Source organism: Sinocyclocheilus grahami, unplaced genomic scaffold, assembly GCF_001515645.1.
Source record: "Sinocyclocheilus grahami isolate Dianchi unplaced genomic scaffold, SAMN03320097.WGS_v1.1 scaffold747.1, whole genome shotgun sequence".
NCBI classification, from domain to species: Eukaryota; Metazoa; Chordata; class Actinopteri; order Cypriniformes; family Cyprinidae; genus Sinocyclocheilus; species Sinocyclocheilus grahami.
The window spans coordinates 1,134,015-1,155,748 of record NW_015505926.1 but is presented as its reverse complement, the minus strand read 5'-3'; the positions used below and the strand labels follow the sequence as shown (position 1 = coordinate 1,155,748).

Genomic DNA, 21,734 nt, shown 5'->3' with positions numbered 1-21,734 from the left:
GTCATTGTTTACTCACCCTCATGCCTTGTTCCAAAGTCGCTTGACTTTCTTTCTTCTGTAAAACACAAAAGTTCGTCAGAATTTTGGAAACTGACAGCCTAACTCACAGTTCACAGTATGTTACTTTTATTGCGTATTTTTCTATAATAAAAAAGCTAAATGATGAACGAGTCTGTCATTGTGTTTAACGTGTCGGTGCTCTGAACTGACATGCTTACACGTTTGCAATACACAAAATAAAGAAAATCATACAGGTTTGGAGTCCATTTTTATTTAGGAATGAAGTATGCCTTTAAGAGATATCTTACTGACCGTCCTAAAATGCGTTCTCTGATAGCAAAGCACTTCCGATTGTGCATCCATGGCAACCAATGTGTTGACGGAAATTCCACAAATGCAACAAACTTGTGTCAGTTTGGAGCTCAGAGCAGAAATACCGTTAGGAGTACGAATGACGCGTCAAAGCTACTGTAAACGGTAAAATGCCTAATCACTCACTTTACATACTTATTTGTACTTTAAGTTTCCATAATTATTTGTAGTTTAGGATTCAATACAGTACTTTGTTTTGGAGTATGCGAATGATGCGCCAGAATTCTTAAACACAGTAGCCTAATAATATATGCCAAACGGAACAAATATCGTATTTTCTTTTAGTCGCTGAAATGCCGACCTCGGCTGGTGCATTGCAGTCCCAGGTGGGTGGTTTGAGGAGGCACAATGTCCTGCCTCCTATCCCAAGCCCACCGGTCCAGGAGGGAGCGTCAGGCCTTCCAGAGAGCAGACTAGCCGTGAGGAGAAAACTCCTGCAGCACAGGAGGAGCGAGCAGCAGCAGCAGCAGCTCCACAACATGATGTGAGAGTTGCTGCTGTTTTTATTGACTTTGTTAATAGGCTGTTGACATTTTATCATAGGCATTTTTATTCAAGATAAAGATTTTGATTGAAATATGCATGCATACATTAAAATAAACGCTACCGTTCAAAAGTTTGGTGTCAGTCAAAATAAAATAGTACTTTTGCTCAGCAATGATTCATTAAAGTGATCAAAAGTCACAGTAAAGGCAAGATTTCGATTTCAAATAAATGATGCTCTTTTGTTTTGAACCTTCTGTTCATTAAAGCATCCTTTAAAATGCATCACAGTTCCAGCAAAAATATTAAGCAGCACAACTGTTTTCAACCTTGATAATAATAAGAAATGTTTCTTGAGCGATTCGAATCTTTTCGGAAGAATGATTTCTTATGTGAGGCTGAAAACTGGAGTAATGGCTGCTAATTTCAGCTTTGACAGAAATAAATTACATTTTAAAATATATTAAAATAGCAAACATTCTAAATTAAAGCAATAAGCCCCAAGAAGCCGTGGTTTACTAAAGCAATAAGCCCCAAGAAGCCGTGGTTTACAGTCATTTTATAACAGCTAAGGGGCGTTGTTAGGCACGACGCGAAGCGGTTGCAACAGTCAGTTGTGGTTGCAACAAAGATGTATGTTTATAGAGTAATTTACAACAGCTTCGAACATGGCTCAGCCAATCAGAATCAAGCACCGGAACTATCCGTTTTATAAAGTGAATTTATAACAGCTAAGGGGCGTTGTTAGGCACGACGCGAAGCGGTTGCAACAGTCAGTTGTTGTGGTTGCAACAAAGATGTATGTTTATAGAGTAATTTACAACAGCTTCGAACATGGCTCAGCCAATCAGAATCAAGGACCGGAACTATCCGTTTTATAAAGTGAATTTATAACAGCTAAGGGGCGTTGTTAGGCACGACGCGAAGCAAAGTGTAATGACATTAATAAAAACTGTATTCTTCCACCAAACAATGTAGTTCCTCAGAAACAGTTGTGCTTGCAACAAAGTGGTTGCCGAGCAACACACAAAGTAAACAAAGGTGTATGTTTGTAGAGTAATTTATAACAGCTTAGAACGCAGCTCAACCAATCAGAATCAAGGACCGGAACTATCCATTTTATAATGTAATTTTTTTTAACAATATTGCTGTTTTTACTGTATTTTATAATAAATGCAGCCTTGGTGAGCATGAGAGACTTCTCTGTAAAATGTTTAAATGTTTAATCTTACTGTACAATTACTTTCTAAGTGTTTCACTTTTGTAAACACCTTTTTGTTGCAGTTCACTTAAAGTTAATTTTTATTTGCAGTTTGCTTAAAACTAATTTTTAATGTTTTAAAGTACACATTCAAAAAAAGTGGCCACTTAATTAATGCATGGTCTTAAAAATGACATGTAATAATTATAAAAAAAATTAGAAAAATGTTTGCCATAGTTTTAGATAAAACATTAGGATACTGTTGCTGTTTATACTTGAAGTGACATGTCAACTACACACATAAGTCACGGGGTGTTATGTATTATAGTAGAGTAATATTGTAATGTGAAATCTGCAATTGTGTTAGAGTTGACAGGGCAATGCTAGCTTACATGCGGGCCAAGGAAGCAGGATCGTCATCTCCTCCGTCTCCTGAACCAGAGCTTCCCTCAACGGTATGAACTCTTCACTTGATCACACATCTCATACACCATACGATTGAAAAAAATCTCATGTAGATGTATTGTATTTGTTAATAATGTTATTTATTGTTGTTTTCCAGATTATCAGTGAAGAGAGGAAACAATATGTATGCTATTTTTACCTCATAATGAGCCTCATTATTATTATTTTTTTCTGGTGGGTCTTTTAATTTCATTGTGTTTTATACTTATCTCTCCATATTCTCCTAGATGAACTACTTGTTCCTGAAAGAGTGTGTTGAGCAAAGTCCTGTTGCACCCTTTCAGCAGCAGTGGCTGGATGCCATGTTGGCCCGTGTGCCCCATCGGCTCCGCCAGGGGCCCGGCAGGCAAGAGTTACTTGAAGGCATATGCAAAGAGGTCAGTGAGACCTACCTCAGAGTCATGACCAAGCACAGAGGTGAGTCCAATTGATGCTCTGGTATATATTCACTGAAAATAATAAAAATTCTAGATCTTTTTTTTGTGTGTGTGTGTGTGTGTGTGTGTGCGCGTGCGCGCGTGTGTGTGTTTTAAAGTTTTTATTTATAGAGCAACTTAAACCTTTGGGTTTTCATTAGGTTGTATTAATGTTTTTTTCTAGTAAGCACTGTACTAAAAGATCCACAGTCAACTGACACAATTTCTCAAGAGAGCAACGGATCTGCTGAGTAAGTGTGCAGATTGTAAATAGATAATAATACATCAAATGTAAATATTCTAGCATTATTTAACTTAATGATCTTAAAGCGGCCAGATTATGAAGTGTACTTGATAAAAGGGCAGTTCTTATGATCTTGGTTTTGCTTCACCAGAATTCTAGATTTCTCCTGTCCATGGCATGACAGCTTTGTGCAGAGTCGAAAAGAGATGCAGAAGAATCTACACATATTACATCCAGTCATGAAGAATGTCCTTGATATTTGTTACAGCACGTTCTCCCACCTGCTCCTTATTGATCTCTCAGACTGCAGGTACTGCCGTTACGTTTGTTATCTGGAATCATTCATTTTCTGATTACATGCTGTATATTTGTTGCTTGGGTCAATGGCAAGTAAGTATGTCCAAGATGATGAAAAGGATCAATCTTTTGACAATCAAATTCAAACCACAAGCAGCAAGGCTGCATACAGTGGGGCAAAAAAGTATTTAGTCAGCCACCAATTGTGCAAGTTCTCCCACTTAAAAAGATGAGAGAGGCCTGTAATTTTCATCATAGGTATACCTCAACTATGAGAGACAAAATGAGAAAAAAAATCCAGAAAATCACATTGTAGGATTTTTAAAGAATTAATTGGTAAATTCCTCGGTAAAATAAGTATTTGGTCACCTACAAACAAGCAAGATTTCTGGCTCTCACAGACCTGTAACTTCTTCTTTAAGAGGCTCCTCTGTCCTCCACTCGTTACCTGTATTAATGGCATCTGTTTGAACTCGTTATCAGTATAAAAGACACCTGTCCACAACCTCAAACAGTCACACTCCAAACTCCACCATGGCCAAGACCAAAGAGCTGTCAAAGGACACCAGAAACAAAATTGTAGACCTGCACCAGGCTGGGAAGACTGAATCTACAATAGGTAAGGCAACCAGCACGGATCAGCTCCAGGCATGACGACGCAGATATCGTCCTCTTTTGTTAGGCCAAACAAAGTCTTCACGACATGGCGGTGGCAACAACAATACTACAGCGAGAATAAAAGTTACGCCTTCTTTCTTTGTGTGAACATTTTGGCGGCGTTATGCAAATCTTCCCACATAGTGATGTAGATATGTGGGGGCGTGTTAGAACGAGCCGTTTTAGGTAGGTGTGGCTGACTCTTAACGTTTATAAAGAATATCTCTTTGGATTTGAGACTTTAGTCTTTGCAATTTTACAGATCTTCTTTATGCACCAAGAGCTTGTAACACTTCAAAGAGAAAGGAAAATTTTTAATCGCATCATATGACCCCTTTAAACATTATTGAAAACATTTACACCATGCACTTTCAAAAATAAATAAATAATGATTCTTCATTCAGCCATCAAATAGAACAATGTCAAAAAATAAATAAAAACGCTTGCCATGAGGGTCTAATGTCCTGTTTTATGGCTTTAATGTGACATGACAGTAACATGAATTCCTGCATGTTGATTTGATTTGGTGGATTAAAGTTAACAAACACTTAAGAAAACATAGCTGCTTTTTAAATAATAATAAATAAACTTTAAATGAGACTTTTAAGACTGAAAACATTGAAAAAAAGATTTTTTGTTTATTTTAGAAGTATATTCAAGTATCCATATGAATTCAAAGTTAACAAACACTTAAAAAAACATAGCTGCTTTTTAAATAATAATAAATAAACTTTAAATTAGACTTTTAAGACTGAAAACATTGAAAAAAAAGATTTTTTGTTTATTTTAGAAGTATATTCAAGTATCCATATGAATTGAAATTTGAATGTGTAATGCACATCTTGAAACCTGCTATAAAGGTCCACAGGGCCTGTAGACTGTGAAAGTCTGAAGAACAAAGTGGCTGTTGAGTGCGAGAGGGTAGAGGACAGACTCATGAAATCCTGGTTCCCCAAAGTCATTCACCTGCTCACCAGCAAAGACACTGTGCAGAAAGTCAAACCCAAAAAGATTGACTCCTTTTACAACTGTGCCTCAACGCTTTTATCCAATCAGGTGAGCTGAGTATTATTTGTCACACAGTTTTATATCTGCTATCATTGTCTATGCGTTTTTTTTTCCAACTATTGATGTTTTGATGTTGACTAAGGATAATGGAATAATTGGTTTTGTTTACCCTTTTTTAGCTAAAGGCACTAGTTGAGAGGAGTGTGGTGGCATTTGTCAGCTTGTTTGATCCCCTCAACATCAGCAAGCTTCCCCTATTCAAGATGGACTTAATATTTGATGATGAGAAGATGGATTTTTATCCTAATTTTCGTGATCTAGAGGAGGCTGTGCTTGAAATTGCAAACCTGATCAGCAATACCATGCAGGTTGGGAAATATATATTGATGTGCAGTTGCACAATTATTTTGACTATGTGAATCAGATAGGATGAGTTTATGAGCTCATGTTTGATATTAAGTCCTGCCTGTCCCACAGAGAGTGCAGACGGTCCAGGCATGGCTAGCAGAGGGCAACATTTCTGTAGTGGATGCCAAGCTCCCAGATCATGTTCAGATGTGGGCACAGACCACTCTTAGGAATGCTGTAAGAATAAACTTGGATGGACCTGCCAAACACTTCCAGAGCTATGGTAAGCAAAACCCAAAACACCCTAGCAACACCTTAGCAACCACATATGAATGGGTTAAAACCACATAGAACAATGTGTAATGTGTTTTGTGACTCTCTATTATTCTGCTCAATTACATGAATATTGTTTAGTTGACAACTATGACTGGTTAGTCGATGGGACGGCACAGTCTCAAGTGGAGACATTAATGGAAGAAGAGCATTCTTTTGATGAGTACACCAAGGTCAGCTTATGTTTAATTCAATATATTATATACACTACTGTTCAAAAGTTTGAGGTTGGTAAGATTGTATTTTTTTATGTTTTTAAAAGAAGTCTCTTATGCTTACCAAGACTGCATCTATTTAATCAGAAATATAGTAAAAACAGTATTATTGTGAAACATTATTACAATTTAAAATAGATGTTTTCTTTTTTAATATATTCTAATTTAATTTAATGTAATTATAATTTAATTTAATTTATTTTATGTAATTATATTGATGATGGAAAGTTCAGAAGATTCATTTTTAATATATTTTTTTAAAGTTCTAATTAAATACGTTCAAAAGAAATATTACTTACCCCAAAGTTTTGAACAGAAATTTATTTTTACTTATATACTAAGGTGTCTGTTTTATTTTTTTGTGTATAATCTGTTGAATACTACATGTCTGTGTGTTCATATATCACATGTCAGCAAGTGGAACGGTTTCAGGCATTGTCGCAAGAGATCTCTGGTCTTCCCTCTCTGATCCATTTTGACATGGTCCAACTGGACTGTGAGGAGCTCAAACAAGGACTTGCAAAGAAAGCGAACACCCTTTCCGAAATCATTGTGGGGAAGCTTGTTAGTTCACACCATCAATGCAGTCTTCAGTAAGTTCAGTGCTTGAGTTGTTTTTGCCAATGTATTAGGAACATTTCACTCCAATTCTATCATCATTTATTCACCCTTTTATGTCTTCTAAAACCTGTGACATTTTTAGATAAACTATCTCTTTGTCTAATTTCTCTTTAGATCTGCGATGTATATATCTGAATTTTTTTTTCAGGATTTGTAAAGAGTTTGAGGCTATTCGGGACAGGGCTTTAAAAGTGCCTGAAACAACAGAGGACATGATGGAAATGATTACTTACATTGGTCATGTGAAAACCAAGGGAATAGAGGAGCTCAACAATAGGATAACGGTGGGTACCTCAAAACTATTTATTTTAAATGTTCTTACTGTGAATAACAAATCAAATAACTTTTTATATTACTTTTTCTAGGAAGCACAACACAGGATGAATTATTTGATGGATGTACATATTTTTGATGCAGAGCATCTTGAACTGAATGCCACAATACTGCTCTGGCCACAAAACATTTACCCGATCTTCGATCAAAGTGATGAGGTGATGTTTTGAAAGGACATACAGTAAATCAAAAATACAGACTTGTTTCTGTTAGAAGGACTTATGCACTCTGTTGTTGTAGGTGATGGAAGAAGCCAAGCAGAAGGGTCAACAAGAACTTCAAGGTCGAAGAGAGAAGCTGCTTCTAGAGCTAGAGAAAGTAGGCCGCAGGATGGAGGAATTTGCACAATGCTCTGAACTTGATATGATGCAACAGGTATATTACAAATTGAAATCTTCCGTTGATTTGTCCAGTTAAAATAACAGTTGGCATAAAATGAAAATTTTGTCAGCAAATATAATTTACTCAGTCACATCATTTCAATCCCATATTATTTCTTTCTTTTATGAAACACATGACATGAAGGTGAGAAAAGGATGTCAAAGTTTTCTATTTGGGCTAAATTATTTATTTGACCTGATCTGGCATGATTACTTGACTTCTGAAAGAAATCAGGGATTTATATTGTAATACTTCCTCTCGTTTCCAGTATGCTTCTGATGTGAGAACAGTGCAGAAAAGAATTCAGGACACTGAGGAATCAATTGTCTTTATCAACAAAGAAGAAGCCCTTTACAAATGGGACCAAACATCATACCCAGAGGTGGAGGTGATAAAGGAATCTATTGAGCCCTATCAGAAGCTCTTCAACTTGGTTCTGAAATGGCAACGCACAAGAAAGAGGTATCATATTCTTCTTATCCAATTATTATAATGGATCACCTAGTTTTCACTATTCTCAGACAGTTTCCTTTTCTCTCCAAGAACTTGATTAATGTTATAAAGCATGACATCTTATCATGTCATCTGAGTGTAGATGGATGGACGGGTCTTTCTTGGATTTGAACGGGGAGAGTATAGAGCTGGAGGTTGAGGAGTACTTCAGAGAAATATACAAGATGCAGAAGTTCTTCCAGCAGAAACAGAAGAAGGCAGAGCAAGAGAAGGAGAAAATAGCAGGACTAAAGAGGAAGCCCAAAGAGGAGGAGGACAAACAGGAGAGTGCCACTATTCTCATTTGCACCAGTGTTGTGGAGCAAGTCAAAGAGTTCAAGGTAGTGTTTACATCCTATTAAACAATTAACAGTGTTATCACATCATTTAGATTTTTGGGTGAATTGTCCCTTTAAAATTATTTCCTATTCTTAGGAGTACATTCCATTGGTGTCCATCATGTGTAACCCCGGCATCAGACCTCGACACTGGGAGCAAATGTCAGAAATTGCAGGCAATGACTTGACCCCTGACTCTGGAAGCACGCTGCGCAAAATCCTTAAACAGAACCTCACCCCATACCTGGAACTGTTTGAGAACATCAGTGCAGGAGCCAGCAAAGTAATAACACTGTGAATCAACACCCGTATGATTTATTGCAGTTCCTGTATGCAGTTATATGCCATAAAGAGACAAAACAACTCACATCTTTTTGGAAATTTCACTTTCAGGAATTCGCTCTGGAGAGGGCCATGCAGAATATGATGGAGGTTTGGGATACGGTGTCATTTCAATATCATCCATACAGGGACACCGGCGTGTCCATCCTGTCCTCTGTGGATGAGATTCAAACCATGCTGGATGACCAGATAGTGAAAACCCAAACTATGAGAGGCTCTCCTTTCATCAAGCCTTTTGAGACAGAAATAAAGGTGAGATCGAGGTTGAGGGATGGGCATTTCAAGAAATGAGTAATTAGTTATTTGAGAATGAAAATGTATATTTAGTTTTATTCAAAATTGTGAACCAATATCACAAACGATTTCAAAATAAGCTTGCTTCAAAAACCTCTAAAGTTTTAAAAATAGCTAAAAATATTCTGTACGTTTTCTTGATCATGGACAAGGAATAGTGAGCAAGTTTTGTTGTTTTAAACCAGACCTGGGAGGAACGTTTGATCCGTATCCAAGACACTATAGATGAGTGGCTGAAGGTACAACATCAGTGGCTATACCTTGAGCCCATCTTCAGTTCTGAGGATATAATGAAGCAGATGCCTGAGGAGGGCCGTCTCTTCCAGATTGTAAACAAACACTGGAAGGAGGTCATGATTCACTGTGTGAAGGACCCAAAGGTGATGACATATACTAAATACAAACAATAAAATAACTGGAGGTTTAGAAATAATTTTGCTTATGTTCTAGCTTATGTTCTCATTTATTGGGTTTTTTATGTTTGAAAAAAACTAAAACCAATAATCCTCTCATTTGCACAGGTTTTAGCTGCTACTTCTCTGCCTGGATTGTTTGAAAAACTGCAAGAGTCCTACATCCTCCTTGAGAACATTATGAAGGGCTTGAATGCATACCTTGAAAAGAAAAGACTGTTTTTTCCACGGTAATATATTTAATATTTAGCATGTTTTAAGCTAAAGTAAAAAAAAAATTCAATTTTAAAAATAAGCCATTCATATGTAGATTTTACTGAAAACTGCAACTAAAAGCATGCTGTTTGTTTGATCATTCTTACAAGTTCTGCCACAACAACACTGGCTTAACCAATGATGTGAGTTTGGGACAGGGCTAACTTTTTTTTACCAGTGGCAGACAACATACTTGGAAACAGTTATTATTTTTGCAGTTTCAATCAGTGATGCTACACAAAGTGTTATTTTAGTAATCATGACAGCATTTATTAATATTTTAGTTTTATATTTTCAATTTTAACGTTAGTTTGTTTTGTTAATTTAATTGCTTTTGTCATTTGTATCATTTTTATAAAAAAATATTTAGTTTAAAGATATAATTTTATTTCTAATTCTTATTTTTATTTAATGTATTTTGTTTTAATTTATTCATTTTTCATTTTATTTTAGTTTTAGTAATTTTAGTATTTCAGCTTAAACTTATTTCAGTTATTTTCCAAAGCAACATTTCTCCTTTTTTCTGCTAATATTTATATTTTACTTCAAAAAACAATTTTAATAGTTTCTTGCTTAGTTTTAATAACAACACTGCACACTTCACCTTTAAGTTAGTACATTGTGCCATACTTTCGAACTGTCATGCCATATATCCTCAGTGTTGTTTATCAGTATTTCCTTTTCACACTCTATAGATTCTTTTTCCTGTCAAATGATGAGATGCTGGAGATTCTCTCAGAAACCAAAGATCCCATGCGAGTGCAGCCTCACTTAAAGAAATGTTTTGAGGGCATCGCCAAACTGGACTTCCTGCCTAACTTGGACATCCAGGCCATGTACAGCAGTGAGGGGGAGCGTGTGGAGCTCATCCAGCTGATCTCTACGTCTGAGGCACGAGGAGCTGTGGAGAAGTGGCTGGTGCAGGTGGAAGACATCATGCTGAGAAGCATCAGGGATGTGATCAATCGCTCCAGACTGGTAAGACTCAAGTTCCCATTTGTATTTTTTTGTGTCAACTTTTGGTCTTTATTACTTTTTATGCACCAGGTTACTGTCTTGAATGTGTTCAGGCTTATCCAGAGATTAAAAGGAGTCAGTGGGTACGTGAGTGGCCTGGACAGGTGGTCCTCTGTACTTCACAGTTGTACTGGACGCTGGAGGTGCATGAGGCCATCAGGAGTGGTGCTAATGTAAGGAATTCACTCTGAATATCAGTGGACCATTGGATTCTGTTAACTGTGTACCAAAGATATTGATCTGAATGATTTCATAGGGTCTGAAGAACTACCATAAGCAGCTGCAGAATCAGCTGAATGATATCGTGGAACTGGTGAGGGGGAAGCTGTCCAAGCAGACACGCACCACTCTGGGGGCCCTAGTGACCATAGATGTGCATGCCAGGGATGTGGTCATGGAGATGATAGAGAAAGGTTCTCTTGTTTTGATTAATCTGCCTAGCTGCTTTGATATTATGAATTTTAAAAAGCATTCTTCTGTTTTGTGAAAAAAAAAAGTTTCTGTATTGCATGACATCATTATTTGAATTTGTGGTTACTGTATTGTACAGTTTGTTCTTTTTCATTTAAAAACTTTTAACTTTCAATATCCATTTCAGGAGTTTCTAGTGAGACAGATTTCCAGTGGCTTGCTCAGCTACGTTACTATTGGGCTGGTGACAATGTCCGTGTCCGCATTATAAACTGTGATGTCAAGTATGCTTATGAATACCTTGGAAACTCTCCTCGCTTGGTCATCACACCGTTGACAGACAGATGTTACCGAACTTTGGTATATTAAAGGGCAAATTTATTTTATGCTATTTATTATGCTTTGCTATTATGTTATGAGAATACAGAAAATACTCAAATAGTTGTGACAATTTATTTATTAAATTAACACTAATCATGCCAGCTACATATTTATTATGTTTGAGGCATAGTTATTTCCTTTTCTGATATCTGGTTTATTGTCCTCTTTTAAAGATTGGAGCATTTTATTTGAATTTGGGTGGAGCTCCTGAAGGACCCGCAGGCACAGGCAAAACTGAGACCACCAAAGATCTGGCCAAAGCCCTTGCTGTGCAGTGTGTGGTGTTTAACTGCTCAGATGGCCTTGACTATCTAGCCATGGGGAAGGTGAGAGGGTCTTGTTTCAAATGAAGAGCTAGAATTATGTTCAAGGACTTGTCAAAACTCAGAAACTTTAGCACGGTCATCTCTTGCACTCAAATTTCATTAGGCTATAATCATCAGTTTATCTAGCATTTGCTGAATGGGCTCTGTAAATAACATAAACTCTCATATAAAATCTCAAGTCAGCGTTTGCCTGAATATTCTTTTATAGTTCTTCAAGGGATTGGCGTCTTCTGGTGCCTGGGCATGCTTTGACGAATTTAACCGGATTGAGTTGGAGGTGCTGTCTGTGGTGGCTCAGCAGATCCTATGCATTCAGAGGGCCATAGAAATGAAACTTGAGTATTTTGACTTTGAGGGAACGGAGTTACGCCTCAACCCCAACTGTTTTGTGGCCATCACCATGAACCCTGGATACGCTGGCCGATCTGAACTCCCTGATAACCTCAAGGTGTTTTTTTGTGTGTATTATGGGTAAATTGTTTCATTAAGATCACGTTATCTAACATGGCTTTAACTTTACTGTTCTATGTTCATGTTATTTTTGTTTAGGTCTTGTTTAGGACAGTGGCCATGATGGTGCCTAACTATGCACTGATCGCTGAGATCTCCTTGTACTCGTATGGCTTCCTCAATGCTAAGCCTCTCTCAGTGAAGATTGTGATGACCTACAGACTGTGCTCTGAGCAGCTGTCTTCTCAGTTCCACTATGACTATGGGATGAGAGCTGTTAAAGCAGTGCTGGTGGCTGCTGGGAATCTCAAACTCAAATTTCCAGATGAAAATGAGGATATACTTGTAAGTTAATGAAATGGAAGTCTAGTTAACCCAGTGTCTTATACCAAAAGCTAGTTAAAATCAGATACATTACCCTCTCTTTGTTTTAGCTTCTACGGTCCATCAAGGATGTAAATGAGCCCAAGTTTCTCTCCCATGATATCCCTCTTTTCAATGGAATCACTAGTGACCTGTTCCCAGGAATTTCACTACCTGTGGCAGATTATAAGGTACACTTTGCTTAATGTTTTTAATTTAGATTTGTAATGATGAATACAATATTTTAATTACATTTTGTTCATATGCAATAGTTATTCCTGGAATGTGCTCAAGAGTGCAGCAAAAATCACAATGTGCAACCTGTAAAGGTTTTCTTGGACAAAATAATTCAAACTTATGAGATGATGATAGTTCGTCATGGGTAAGTTGGTATTTCCCTTACCAATAATATTTAAACTGGTAATGTAAAATATGTCATTCTAAATGCAAATGTAATATTACATTTTATTTTACATTAATGTTATAGTAATTTTTATCCATGCATTTTCATAATACATTGTATAATACATTATTCCATAGGTTCATGCTTGTTGGAGAACCATTTGCTGGAAAAACCAAAGTACTTCATGTTCTTGCTGATACTTTGACCCTGATGAATGAGAGGGGCTATAATGAGGAAGAAAAAGTTGTGTATCAAACTGTCAATCCTAAATCTATAACGATGGGCCAAGTGTTTGGTCAGTTTGATCCTGTCTCCCATGAGGTAGGAGCTTGGTTTCTGCATCATATTATAAAAAGCAACTGTTTGTTTATTTGTGCTTTTTTTTTTTACTTGTGCATTTTTATTTTATTAGTGGACAGATGGGATTGTGGCAAACAGCTTTCGAGAATTTGCCTCAAGTGACACCCCAGACAGGAAATGGGTGGTGTTCGATGGCCCCATAGACACGCTTTGGATTGAGAGCATGAACACTGTGCTGGATGACAACAAAAAGGCAAGTTAACATTATTTTAGGATGACATGATAGCATATCTATCGATGGATATGCTACATGATAGCAGATCTTCCTATCATGTAAATAACATGTATATAATAACTGAAATTTTGTTACATTTTAGCTATGCCTCATGAGTGGGGAGATTATCCAGATGTCCAATCAGATGAGTCTGATTTTTGAGGCCATGGATCTGTCACAAGCCTCTGTGAGTCAGCCTATCTCATTATTGAATATTAAACCTACGCACTATCCATATATGAAGCAAATTCAAAACCACTTCAGCCTTCATTATCTATATTGTACTAACAATTTTTAATTCCTGAATTAGCCAGCCACAGTGAGTCGTTGTGGAATGATCTACATGGAGCCATCTCAGCTAGGATGGACTCCTCTGGTCCTATCATGGATGAGAACACTTCCTGACCCACTTCAGTCACAAGACAATTCCACATTACTGCAGCAGCTCTTTGAGTGGTTACTTCCTCCTGCACTTGTTTTATTACGCAAACAGTGTCGGGTAATTGTTTTACATAATGAATTGCTTATAGCATAATCACATTAGATTATTTTTGATCTTAGACGTTGTCAACAAATCAGTCAGAGCTCATTGAATTTAATATTCCAGGAGGTCATTCCCACCAGCAACAGTAATACTGTTGTGTCTCTCACGCGACTCTTTGAGATGCTGCTGACTGGGCCTTTAGATGAAGATCCAGGGAACAAAAACATACGTACATGGATCATGGTAATTATTCATGTAAAAGGTACAATGTACAACTCATCAGAATGCAGTTAAATTTGTAAACATGAATTATTCTGGCCTATGCAGGCAGCTTTTGCCTTTGCCCTGGTTTGGTCTGTCGGTGGATGCTGTGATACAGACAGCCGCAGTCGATTTGATCAGTTTTTGAGAGAAATAATTTCAGGAAAGGCAGAAAACTACCCCATACCTGCTGCTGTGTCTAAATGGGAGTGTCCATTTGAAGAGAAAGGTCTTGTCTATGACTACAGTTATGAGGTTGGTATATAGTAATGCAGTAGTATGCCAATTTGAGAGATATTACTCTGGAAAATTACTCTTTTTACTTCAAATTAGTTCAAAGGAAAAGGTCGTTGGGTCCACTGGAATGAGTCGATCAGAAATGCACTATTAGGTGACAAGAATACCAAAGTACAGGACATCATTGTTCCCACAATTGACACTGTGCGATATACTTACTTAATGGATCTCTGCATTCAGTATGGGATGTAAGTATTCTATTTTAATATCTTGACAAACATTAAACCAGTGGGTTTTGAGGGGAGAAAGAAATATGATTTTGGTTTTTTTTAAGGTTACATCTTGATTTAGTTTTTTCAAACATTTTAATTTACAATAGAGTTGCATTATTTTAATATATTAATAATAATTTATTAATTTAAATACTTTTAAGTCATCCTGCAACGACTTTGGAAATTTGCTGAACCCCCGCTTTATAACCACTGCACTAACTTATATTCATTTTAATTTGTTTTATTGACCCAAAATTGTTAAACATTTTTCTTGTTTTTCACTTTGATTTAGGCCTCTTTTGCTCGTCGGCCCCACAGGCACAGGAAAGTCTGTTTATGTGAAAGAAAAACTAATGAACAATCTCGACAAAGAACTCTTCCTTCCCTTCTTCGTCAACTTCTCTGCTCGCACCAGTGCCAATCAGACGCAGGTAACCACCAGGATACTTCCTACTCACCATACAGTCAATATATTGTTGAAATTAATCCATTTAATTTTTCAGTAGTATTTTTCTATAACACAAGTGCTCTCTTTATCCTCTAGAACATTATTATGTCCAGACTAGACAAGAGGCGAAAGGGAGTGTATGGACCTCCCATGGGAAAGAAATGCATCATCTTTGTGGATGACATGAATATGCCAGCAAAAGAGGTGTTTGGTGCACAACCCCCAATTGAGCTGCTTCGTCAGTATTTTGACCATGGGAACTGGTAAATGAAAACTTGAATACACTATAAATCAGTTATCTGTCCTAGTCTTTTTACTCTTTGCTCTTATGTGCTGTTATAGAGCTGAGCTTATAGAACTCTGTAATAGAGTCCTTATGTTGTAGGTATGACCTTAAGGACACCTCAAAAATCACCCTTATGGACCTGCAACTGATCGCTGCCATGGGACCCCCTGGTGGTGGGAGGAATGCAGTAACTCCTCGTTTTCTACGCCATTTTAACATCTGCAGCATCAATTCATTCAGTGATGAGACCATGGTGCGCATTTTCTCTAATGTTGTGACATTTTACCTCCGGACCAATGACTTCCCATCTGACTGCTTCCCGATTGGCAATCAGATAGTCACTGCAACACTTGAGGTAAGTCATGTACAGTATATAAAGTACCGTTCAAAAGTTGGAATGGTTTTTTAATGTTTTTGAAAGAAGTCTTTTATTCTCACAAAGAAAACAGTCATTTTGTGATATTCTACAACTTAACTGTTTTCTATTTGAATATATTTTGAAATGTAATTTATTCCTGTGATTTAATGCATCCTTGCTGAATAAAATTATTAATTTCTTTCTTTTAAAAAGCAAAGGCTTACTCAGACTAAACTCTTGAATGGTATATTGGTATATGGTATATAAATCACTTGTTTGTTTTTTTCTGTATTAATTTATATTGTGTAATTCTGTGTTCTGTGTGAAATAGGTTTACAAAAAGGCTATAGAAAGTCTCCTTCCCACCCCAGCTAAGTCTCATTACACTTTCAACCTAAGAGATTTCTCACGAGTAGTGCAGGGCTGCCTGCTACTGAAGAAGGAATCACTTGCAAACAAGCGAACAATGATCAGGCTTTTCGTACACGAATTGTACCGCATCTTCTATGATCGCCTTGTGGATGACCAGGACCGAGCCTGGCTCTTCTCACTCATAAGCAATATTGTGAAGGAGCACTTCAAGGAAAACTTTGACACAGTCTTTGAACATCTTCAGGATGGTAACAAACCTGTACGTTAAAAAAAACATCCAAGGCTTCTTTAGAATTTCTCATTCATTAAATGATTACTTAAAATTACAGTAATTTAGTATGTATTATCTTAATATCTTAGGCAACTTTCTAAAATAAATGTCAAGTTATAACAAAATGTATATATTTTTAATGAAAAAGCCTTAATTTAGTAGGACAAAAATACTGCCTTGCTTTCCAGAGATGAATACAAAGTCAATTTTAATCATATGAAACCAAAATGGTTAGTTTTTTTTTTCCTGTTGTTTTTCCTCAGATTTGTGAGGAGAATATGAGGAATTTGTTATTTGGAGATTATATGACCCCTGACGTGGATGAAAGTGAGAGGCTGTATGCAGAGGTTCCCTCCATGGAGCGCTTCAGTGAGGTGGTAGAAGCCTGTCTGGAAGAGTACAACCAAACCCACAAGAACCGCATGAACTTGGTCATATTCCGGTAACTTTTAAAAAGCTGTTTACGCTTTAGTGCATGATGCCACATACTGCAATTTTCCAACAGGAATCATCTTAAATGAATAGTCTATCCAAAAATGAACATTCTGTCATCATTTACTCACCCTCATGAAATTTCAAAACTGTATGGCTTACTTTTTTTTTTTTGGTGGAACCCAATAGAAGACGTTTTGATGATTGTTGATAACCAGACAGTTTTGGTTCTCATTGACTTCCATTGCATTGTTTGTCCATACAGTGGAAGTTATTAGAAACTGAAACTGTTTAACTACCAACATTCTTCGAAGTATCTTTTTTTGTGTTCCACAGAAGAAAGAAATTCATACAGGTTTGGCAAGACATGAGGGTGAGTATGTGGTGACACAATTTTTATTTCTGTGTGAACAATACTTTTAAGAGAGCAGAAGTGTGACATTTTTGATTGATTGTCTCCCTTGTTCATTTGTGTAGTTATGTCCTGGAGCACCTGTCCAGGATCAGCCGTGTGTTAAAACAGCCAGGGGGAAATGCTTTGTTGGTTGGAGTTGGAGGCAGTGGCCGCCAGTCCATCACCAGGCTTGCCACTTTTATGGCTAATATGACTCTGTTCCAGCCTGAGATCTCCAAAAGCTATGGCATGAATGAATGGAGAGATGATCTAAAGGTATGGGGTAATTAAACAAAATTAAAATTTTTCATTATTTACTCACCATCATGTCATTCCAAGCTTGTATGCTGTTATTGTTTGAGTGAAGCTCAAAAGAAGATTTTTTTTTTGTGATAAATCTTCATGCAGCTCGAATCCATGTGACAATTTGTTTCAACCAGGGGATGTCAACAAACACCATTAAAGCACTACTTGTGTGCAATATTGCAAGTATTCATTGCAATATTTTTGGAGCTTGACAGCCCCTGGTAACTTTGAACGGTTGTATGGAAAAGAGCAGCATGAAGATATTTAGAAGTCAAATGTGCCCACTAATGGATTTTGTGTTGTCTAGCGCCTGATGAAGAATGCTGGAGTAAAGGGCCAGAAAATGGTCTTCCTGCTCACTGATGCTCAGATAAAGGATGAAGCCTTTTTAGAAGATGTGGACAGCATTTTAAACACAGGAGAGGTACCAAACATCTTTGCTGTGGATGAAAAGCAAGAAATCATGGAGGTAAGATACAATTATCATATAAAAACTTATTGATGTGTAGAGACCTATATTGTTTTATTATTTTATTTTCCGGTGTTTTTCTCTGTATCCTCTTCAGGCTGTACGTCCCATTGCTCAAGCTGGGAATAAAAATGTGGAGTTCAGCCCTCTGGCTCTGTTTGCTTATTTTGTGACTCGCTGCAGAGAGAACCTACATATAGTAGCGGCCTTCAGCCCAATAGGAGATGCCTTCCGAAACCGCCTGAGACAGTTCCCTTCCCTGATTAACTGCTGCACCATAGATTGGTTTCAGGTGAGGTTGGCTAGAACAGTGAAGAGATGGTTAAGCATTTTCTTGTTGTGTTTGGAGAAACTTTTAAATTAACTGCTTCTATTCATGTTATAAATAAAAAAATCACCAATTAAGCCAGTTTTGAATATAAACCTCCTCTGAAAGTGAAGTTACAGTTTAGTTTCTGATCTCCCAAGCCATGGCCTGAAGAAGCTTTGGAGCGAGTGGCTAATAAGTTCTTGGAGACACTGGAGCTGAGTGATCTTGAGCGACAGGAAATCGTGCCAATCTGCAAGACCTTCCACACTTCTGCTATTGATCTGTCTCACAGGTATGATGTTTATATCAAAGTTAGTATGATCTGTTAAAGGGGGAGTTCCTAGAAAATTCACGGAAAATAGGTGAGTAAATGATGACAGAACAGTTTATTTTACTTGTGGCTTGTAGAACACAATTGATTATAAAATTATGTAATCTTTGCAGGTTTTTGTCAGAGCTGGGCCGCCATAACTATGTGACTCCTACTTCCTACTTGGAGCTCATAGCTGCCTTCAGACTTCTTCTCACTCAAAAACGAGACACTGTTATGAGTGCTAAAAACAGATATACAAATGGATTGGACAAACTGGCTTTTGCAGAGTCTCAGGTAATGTGTCTATTAATTAATGTGCTAAAATAGATCTTTTTCACAGCCTTTTTAATCATGGTCAGTGAGGCAGAAATATGATTTTAATTAGTGCTGTCAAACGATTAATCACAATTAATTGCATCCAAAATAAAAGTTTTTGTTTACATAATATATGTGTGTACTATTATTATGTATAAATAAATACACACACATGCAAATATATATTTAAGACAAATATGTTATGTTTATATATTAAATATATTTATATATTATATAAATATATGCATGGAAATACATGGAAATATTATTTTCACAATATACTGTATATGTGCATGTGTGCAGTGTTCGAACTATACCGTGGTCTTTGGGGGAGCCCACTTGTTTTTTTTAAATATATAACTGGGGGGGGGCTTGCGCGTGCCTCAAAAGGGGCTTACAATGACTTACACCTGTAATTTAGCTGTTACGTATCTTTGTATGCACTACTTGCTTTATGCAAGCACTATATAGGATAAATCACTATACACTCTAAAAAAATGCTGGGTTGTTTCAACCAAACTTTGGGTCAAATATGGCCTAACCCAACTTTTGAGTAAAAAATTTTATGTAAAAATTTTACCCAACTGTTGGGTTAGTCCATATTTGACCCAAAGTTGGGTTGAAACAACCCGGCCAATTAATTGTTTGACAGCACACATTTTAATGCATTTATGCTGGTTTAGGTGAGTGAAATGAAGAAGGAGCTGGTGGACCTGCAGCCTAAACTAGAACAGGCTAAGATTGACAACACCAAAATAATGAAAGTAAGAAACATTGGCATCTATCTTACAGTACTGTGTTTAAAGCAAATGTTCATTTTGTACTACCATTGAATAGATTTACAGTTTTTCTGTTGTTCCTATAGTAGTATTTCAGGTATGTTATCTTAATTTTGATAAACGTTTGCCTGCATGTTTTAGCTACATGTTTCTCTTCTCAGGTGATAGAGGTTGAGTCAGTGGAGGTTGAGGCAAAAAGCAAACTTGTCCGTGTGGATGAAGAAACAGCTACTCTAAAAGCAAATGAAGCCCAGGCTTTGAAGAATGAGTGTGAGAGTGACTTGGCCGAGGCCATCCCTGCAATGGAGGCTGCACTGTCTGCCCTAGACACACTCAAGGTCAACTACCTATTTTACATAGTGCTTTTCACACTATATCGTAAGAAAGTCCGCATATTCGGACACGGGGAACATTTAAACATTTTACAAAAAATCTATAATGATAATTATCTAAAAAATATACATGTAAGTATGTTAATCAGGTCATGCTGAATGCAGAATTGCAGAAATTTAATACTTTGGGATTATATCGAACCCTACCCAGAATTTTTAAAGAATATCGATAAAGCCCTATAATTATTCATGTATGATTTAATGTTGGAAATTGTGGTTTATAAAATTATAGATTATTATAAAAGGTGTGGGTTGATTTGTGATTTCAGCCAGCTGATGTGACCATTGTAAAATCAATGAAGAACCCTCCATCAGGAGTGAAGCTAGTGATGGCAGCGGTGTGTGTAATGAAGGACATCAAACCAGAGAAGATCAATGATCCTGCTGGAACCGGACAGAAGGTCAAAAGCGAGTCTAGACAGGTCACATGACTAGAGCTTTCTTTGTTTTTGTTTTTTTCTGACAGCATGATATCTATTCTGATAGATTCTTGACTACTGGGGTCCAAGCAAGAAGCTGCTAGGGGACATGAATTTCCTCAAAGATCTGAAGGAGTATGACAAAGACAACATCCCTGTAAGTCTTTTTTGTTATGTAGGGTGTGTACAGTAGGTTGTTTCGTAACACTGCAGTTGATGTATTTTAATGGTGTTGTTTTGTGACAGGCTCAAGTGATGCATAAAATCCGTAGTGAGTACATGACCAACCCTGACTTTGACCCCACCAAAGTGGCCAAGGCCTCATCTGCAGCTGAGGGGCTTTGCAGATGGATCACTGCAATGGAGGTTTATGACAGAGTGGCAAAGGTAGATAGACCCTCATCTGTATCTCTCACCAGTAACAGTAGTTTCCTTCTCTACAACAATTATTAGATAGTTACATACAAATAGTTAAGTTTTATGTTGTTTTGCTTTCATATTTCTTTCTATTATAAGGAAATCTATACTTTTTTTATTGTTTCATACGTGACGTGACTTGGAATTAGTGCTCTGCATTTAAACCATCCAAAGTGCACACACACAGCAGTGAACACACACACTGCTGCGGCACCCGGGGAGCAGTTGGGGCTTCGGTGCCTTGCTCAAGGGCACCTCAGTCGTGGTATTGAAGGTGGGAAAAAGCGCTGTACATTCACTCCCCCCACCTACAATCCCTGCCAGTACGAGACTCGAACCCGCAACCTTTGGGTTACGAGTCCGACTCTCTAACCATTAGGCCACGACTTCCCCCTTAATAATTTAGTATCCACATGCACTTTTGACTTCCCCCATACCTCTTAATGAGATTAAAATAATTTTCTCTCTTAGGTGGTGGCACCTAAGAAAGCCAACCTTATTGTAGCCCAGGAATCCCTGGCCACCACTATGGCCCTGCTAAACCAGAAGAGGGCAGAGCTAAAGGAGGTGGAGGATCGTCTGGCCTCACTGCAGAAGACTTTGGAGGAAAAGACTGAAGAGAAAGCTCAGCTGGAGTTCCAGGTGGACCTCTGTGCTCGCAAGCTGGAGAGAGCCGAGAAGCTAATTGGAGGTTTAGGAGGAGAAAAATCCAGGTTTCAATCAACTACAACCAAATCTTAGAAATCTATGCTGTCAGTTAATTCCT

At 37.4% G+C, this 21,734-nt stretch overlaps 1 protein-coding gene across 1 annotated transcript in view; it reads left to right on the top strand.

Moving 5' to 3' along the window:
- The first annotated feature begins 411 nt into the window (after nt 1-411).
- dnah12 (dynein, axonemal, heavy chain 12) overlaps nt 412-21,734 on the top strand; it is a 30,438-nt gene continuing 9,115 nt past the window's right edge. The window contains exons 1-53 of the mRNA XM_016245235.1: nt 412-477; nt 658-856; nt 2,424-2,511; nt 2,619-2,645; nt 2,749-2,938; nt 3,122-3,188; nt 3,330-3,491; nt 4,996-5,191; nt 5,323-5,511; nt 5,621-5,774; nt 5,906-5,997; nt 6,454-6,632; nt 6,809-6,944; nt 7,026-7,151; nt 7,234-7,368; nt 7,643-7,836; nt 7,970-8,207; nt 8,302-8,487; nt 8,598-8,798; nt 9,026-9,220; nt 9,362-9,483; nt 10,204-10,486; nt 10,579-10,698; nt 10,782-10,938; nt 11,124-11,296; nt 11,491-11,643; nt 11,852-12,091; nt 12,193-12,438; nt 12,528-12,647; nt 12,729-12,838; nt 12,997-13,180; nt 13,272-13,412; nt 13,537-13,620; nt 13,744-13,932; nt 14,041-14,160; nt 14,245-14,433; nt 14,512-14,663; nt 14,980-15,118; nt 15,232-15,398; nt 15,521-15,776; nt 16,111-16,410; nt 16,686-16,864; nt 17,332-17,524; nt 17,862-18,023; nt 18,121-18,315; nt 18,492-18,625; nt 18,778-18,940; nt 19,645-19,725; nt 19,902-20,078; nt 20,402-20,533; nt 20,619-20,708; nt 20,798-20,938; nt 21,440-21,681. Of these exons, the coding sequence (XP_016100721.1) occupies nt 666-856; nt 2,424-2,511; nt 2,619-2,645; nt 2,749-2,938; nt 3,122-3,188; nt 3,330-3,491; nt 4,996-5,191; nt 5,323-5,511; nt 5,621-5,774; nt 5,906-5,997; nt 6,454-6,632; nt 6,809-6,944; nt 7,026-7,151; nt 7,234-7,368; nt 7,643-7,836; nt 7,970-8,207; nt 8,302-8,487; nt 8,598-8,798; nt 9,026-9,220; nt 9,362-9,483; nt 10,204-10,486; nt 10,579-10,698; nt 10,782-10,938; nt 11,124-11,296; nt 11,491-11,643; nt 11,852-12,091; nt 12,193-12,438; nt 12,528-12,647; nt 12,729-12,838; nt 12,997-13,180; nt 13,272-13,412; nt 13,537-13,620; nt 13,744-13,932; nt 14,041-14,160; nt 14,245-14,433; nt 14,512-14,663; nt 14,980-15,118; nt 15,232-15,398; nt 15,521-15,776; nt 16,111-16,410; nt 16,686-16,864; nt 17,332-17,524; nt 17,862-18,023; nt 18,121-18,315; nt 18,492-18,625; nt 18,778-18,940; nt 19,645-19,725; nt 19,902-20,078; nt 20,402-20,533; nt 20,619-20,708; nt 20,798-20,938; nt 21,440-21,681 (8,480 nt within the window). The 5' untranslated portion in view covers nt 412-477; nt 658-665. The remainder of the gene's footprint in view (nt 478-657; nt 857-2,423; nt 2,512-2,618; nt 2,646-2,748; nt 2,939-3,121; nt 3,189-3,329; nt 3,492-4,995; nt 5,192-5,322; nt 5,512-5,620; nt 5,775-5,905; nt 5,998-6,453; nt 6,633-6,808; nt 6,945-7,025; nt 7,152-7,233; nt 7,369-7,642; nt 7,837-7,969; nt 8,208-8,301; nt 8,488-8,597; nt 8,799-9,025; nt 9,221-9,361; nt 9,484-10,203; nt 10,487-10,578; nt 10,699-10,781; nt 10,939-11,123; nt 11,297-11,490; nt 11,644-11,851; nt 12,092-12,192; nt 12,439-12,527; nt 12,648-12,728; nt 12,839-12,996; nt 13,181-13,271; nt 13,413-13,536; nt 13,621-13,743; nt 13,933-14,040; nt 14,161-14,244; nt 14,434-14,511; nt 14,664-14,979; nt 15,119-15,231; nt 15,399-15,520; nt 15,777-16,110; nt 16,411-16,685; nt 16,865-17,331; nt 17,525-17,861; nt 18,024-18,120; nt 18,316-18,491; nt 18,626-18,777; nt 18,941-19,644; nt 19,726-19,901; nt 20,079-20,401; nt 20,534-20,618; nt 20,709-20,797; nt 20,939-21,439; nt 21,682-21,734) is intronic.